This window comes from Mesitornis unicolor, unplaced genomic scaffold (genome assembly GCF_000695765.1).
Source record: "Mesitornis unicolor isolate BGI_N332 unplaced genomic scaffold, ASM69576v1 scaffold23324, whole genome shotgun sequence".
Lineage (NCBI taxonomy): Eukaryota > Metazoa > Chordata > Aves > Mesitornithiformes > Mesitornithidae > Mesitornis > Mesitornis unicolor.
In genome coordinates this window covers 32,331-36,929 of record NW_010178601.1, presented here as the reverse complement: position 1 = coordinate 36,929, position 4,599 = coordinate 32,331, and the positions used below count along the sequence as shown (strand labels likewise).

General features: G+C 52.0%; 1 protein-coding gene across 1 annotated transcript in view; it reads left to right on the top strand.

Annotated features, from left to right (window-relative positions):
• COL8A1 (collagen, type VIII, alpha 1) overlaps positions 1-4,318 on the top strand; it is a 4,543-nt gene extending 225 nt beyond the window's left edge. The window contains exons 2-3 of the mRNA XM_010182518.1: positions 5-102; positions 1,965-4,318. Coding sequence (XP_010180820.1) covers positions 5-102; positions 1,965-3,868 — 2,002 coding nt within the window. The 3' untranslated portion in view covers positions 3,869-4,318. The remainder of the gene's footprint in view (positions 1-4; positions 103-1,964) is intronic.
• Positions 4,319-4,599: the final 281 nt, after the last annotated feature.

Genomic DNA, 4,599 nt, shown 5'->3' with positions numbered 1-4,599 from the left:
ACAGGCTGGATGGGAAAGAGTACCCCCATCTGCCTCAGTACATGAAGGAGGTTCCACAGATGCCTCTGCTTGGCAAGGACATGGCTCCCAAGAAAGAGAAAGGTAGGCTCGGCACATCCCTTGCCACACCTGCACAGTCCTGCCTGGTGTCTCCTAGCACTGGGGGTGGGATGGAAGATGGTGAACGGGCTGCTCCAGGCTGGGCAAGGCACCCAGGTGCTCCAAGGACTGGCCAGGTCAGTACCTAGCCACGGGTGCACAAAAGGGATTCATATGAGCTGTGAGGCCGCATGGCGTCACCAGAGCGAGACCACAGTCATCCCCAAGGGCTGCAGCACAGCCTCTGAGAAGTCACAGCTATGACAAGTCTCCAGTACCTGGGGCTAGCCCCAGGTTTGTTTGGGTGCCTATTTGAGGCTAGGAGAAACCTCATAATCCATCATTTCAAGTGATGACCCAGATAGGCAGGCTGGGGTCCTGCTTGGAGGTGCTTCCACTCTCATTGCAGCGACCAGACATGAAGTATGACCTGAGAAACCCAATATTTGAATTTAAGGGACTATCACGGTTTTGTCTGGATTTGTCCAGATCCTGTGATTTAGAGGTTTGCAGACAAAAACATACAATCGTTCTTCTGACTCTGCAATCCTCTTTCTATAGGTTATTTATGGGACTAACAGAGGCATTGAAGGTACAGGGCATTACTGCACAAGTCTGCACATACAAGCACTTTCAGTATTGGACAATATTAAGATATTTCAGTTAACAACAAAAAAGTGTCCAAAATACAAAAGGCAATCAGGAGCACCCAGTGTCATAAAATCCTTGTGGGAACAGCTAGCATCAGTGCAATTTCAGACAAGCTGGTTAACTCTTCATCTTATTGAGGGTTCAGCATAACTACAACTTCCACTGGCTTTAGAAGGAAATGAAAGATTTCAGGGCCTATTTGTGGAGTGTCTGAACAAGCACAACTGGCAGTAGTAAAACCAACCCATCTTGTGAGCAAAGGAGATTTTCTACATGCATGAAACACAACACATTCAGAGAGGGAGGGTTTCTGCTTCCCCAAGAACAGTTAATTCTCTCACGCTGAAACCTCATCCCCCAAACCTCTCCTTTACCCATTTTAGTGCTGGAGAGAAGCAGACTTTACACTTACTTAACACAAAAGGTGTGCTGCTTGAAAAGCAACCAGCCCCAGCACAACCACTCCCAGTAGAAACTCCCTCACCCTGACCGGCAATGCTAAGTGGTCACATACACAAAAATGTGGGTTTGGACAAGAAAAAATACTGTGTGAAGTGTTTAGAAGAGCTCTAACTAGACGTGGCTACACCAAAAAACCTATGGGAGCTTAGCAATACTAGGTAAGGCTGTAGGTTTCCAGTAATGTCTTAAAGGGAACTAAAGCCTTGGTGAAAATGGTGTCATATCTATGTACAAACTTCTTATTGATTCAGTCTTTTTTAATTGATCTTGCTAGTGTAAGCCTCTCCAGCAAAAGCACATTTATGCCAGAACTCCTCCTACAGCACAGGAGCACTGAGCAGCTGCCATGTCCTGCAAAAACTTAGGAAAAAAAAGGAGAAGTAGATTAGTCTACAGCAATGTGGGACAAAAAAGCAGATGTTCACTGCTTAAGAATGTATAGGTGGAAAACACTAATAAATTGCAAATGGATTTTGCATGGCAAAAAATAACCAAAGATGATGCAAAATAATTATTTCATGGAAACAGAAACATGCATGCAAGTTTAGAATATGCAAAACAGTAGGAGTATCCTCTTCATTCCAAATACCAACCTGTGACGCTGTCCACCTCTGCCTCCCTGCCCACCACAAAACCAAGAGCACGTTCAATTAAAAACTGCCTTTATATTTCTCAAAGGATGTGAGGGTACAACTGCAATCACCTTTTGTCTCTCCCCCTTCCTTTTTCTTTTTCTTGTCTTCCTGACCCAGAAATACCCATGCGCAACCTTAGGGGTGAGCAAGGTCCCCCTGGTGAGCCTGGACCAAGAGGGCCACCAGGACCACCAGGATTACCGGGTCACGGTGTGCCAGGAGCCAAAGGAAAACCAGGCCCACAAGGATATCCAGGAATTGGGAAGCCGGGTTTGCCAGGGATGCCGGGAAAACCAGGGGTCATGGGGCCCCCAGGGCCAAGAGGGGAGATGGGTCCGAAAGGGGAGATTGGGCCCATGGGGATACCTGGGCCACAAGGACCACCAGGTCCTCACGGGCTTCCTGGCATAGGAAAAGCGGGTGCTCCGGGGGTGCAGGGGCAGCCAGGGCCAAAGGGTGAGCCTGGGATGAAGGGGCCCCCAGGAGCCCCTGGCATCCCAGGGCCAAAAGGGGAGAAGGGCATTGGAATACCGGGTTTGCCAGGGTTGAAGGGTCCCCCGGGGCTGCCTGGCCCCCCCGGCCCTGTGGGGCTGCCAGGGGTTGGCAAGCCCGGCATGGTTGGCTTCCCTGGCCCTCAGGGACCCCTGGGCAAACCCGGACCCCCAGGAGAGCTGGGGCTGCAGGGACCCCCAGGGGCCCCCGGGATCCAAGGCCCTCCTGGCCTGCCTGGTGTTGGCAAACCTGGCCAGGATGGCATCCCTGGCCAGCCAGGCTTCCCAGGAGGCAAAGGTGAGCAGGGCCTACCAGGCCTGCCAGGGCCCCCTGGGCTCCCTGGGATTGGGAAGCCAGGCTTTCCTGGGCCCAAGGGTGAGCGTGGTGTGGGTGGTCTGCCTGGCCCCCTGGGGCTGAGGGGGGAGAAAGGGCATGCAGGGCCACCTGGCATGGGGGGGCCGCCAGGGGAGCCAGGACAGCCAGGACTGCCAGGCATCATGGGTCCTCCAGGGGCCGCCGGCTTCCCAGGACCCAAAGGAGAAGGTGGCGCTGTGGGGCCACCAGGACCAGTTGGCCCCAAGGGTGAACCTGGCCTCCAGGGGTTTCCGGGGAAGCCAGGCTTTCCTGGGGAAGTGGGGACACCCGGGCTGCGGGGACTGCCAGGCCCCACAGGACCCAAGGGAGAAGCAGGGCACAAAGGCTTACCGGGGCTGCCAGGTGTCCCAGGACTCATGGGGCCAAAGGGTGAGCCGGGGCTCCCTGGCGCTCAGGGGCTTCAGGGCCCCTCAGGCATCCCTGGCATCGCAGGACCCAGTGGTCCCATTGGCCCCCCAGGACTGCCAGGGGCAAAGGGGGAACCTGGCCTGCCTGGACCCCCTGGCTTCCCTGGCATGGGCAAACCGGGGGCTGCAGGGCTGCAGGGACCCCCAGGGAAGCCTGGGGCGCTTGGTCCCCCTGGCCAGCCAGGCCTCCAAGGGCCACCTGGCCCCCCTGGGCCCCCAGGTCCCCCAGTGATCATCCCACCCACTCCACCACCCATTGGACAGTACCTGCCTGAGGTTGGACCAGGGATAGATGGTGTCAAGCCCCCCTATGGCTACATGGGCAAGAAAGGCAAGGCTGGTGGCATCTTTGAGATGCCCGCATTCACAGCGGAGCTCCTCACCCCCTTCCCCCGGGTCGGGGTGCCTGTGAAGTTTGACAAGCTCCTCTACAATGGCCGGCAGAACTACAACCCCCAGACAGGGATCTTCACCTGCGAGATCCCTGGCATCTACTACTTCACCTACCATGTCCACTGTAAAGGGGCCAGTGTCTGGGTGGCGTTGTTCAAGAACAATGAGCCACTGATGTACACCTATGATGAGTACAAGAAGGGTTTCCTGGACCAGGCTTCAGGCAGCGCTGTTGTCCAGCTGATGCATGGAGACAAGGTTTACGTTCAAATGCCGTCCGAGCAGGCGGCAGGACTCTATGCTGGGCAGTACGTTCATTCATCTTTTTCAGGATATTTATTGTATCCCATGTAAAACAAAAATCAGACACCCCCACACACATACACAGAAAATCAAAACCTTTCTTCTCTGCTTCAAACTTCCATACCATGAAAGATGCATTTTATGACTATTGTGGATCATCTTGTACAAAAAAAAAATAAATACAAGTTTAACATTATGCACAGCTAGTTATAAAAAAAAGTGTGCTGAACATAAAGATGTGTATCAGATTCATAAACAGTTGTTTTGCACCCAAGAGGGACATATTAGCTGTACATTATATATTTCTTTGATGCCATGCTTACTTCATTTCATTCACAATAAGTCAGTAGTAAGGTTCAAATCAGTGTGCATCACTCACTCCTGTTGCATATTTGACTGTTGCATTGATCATAGTTATGAGATGAAAACCAGCGACTTAAACCAGAGTAGGTCAGGCTCAAACTATATGAAAAAATTCGAGTGGCCTTTTATTTGTTTGGGTGGGTTTTTTTTGTTTTTTTGACAGCAGGTCTGCCTAACAAGCAAAGGTTCTCTTAGCTGGAGACCTTTATTTCTCTACCCCCCATATAAAATATTCCTGCAGGTGTGTTTTTTTTACTGCACAATTTATTTATGATGGAAAAGGAGTATTAACAATGTAATACCATGGCCTTCTCCAGAATGCCACCACTGCCTCCAGCAGGTGCTTGGCTCACCTTCCAGCGCCACAGCACTCAAAAAGCCTCGATCTGCATTTGCACAGTTTAAGCAGGTGAAGTAGA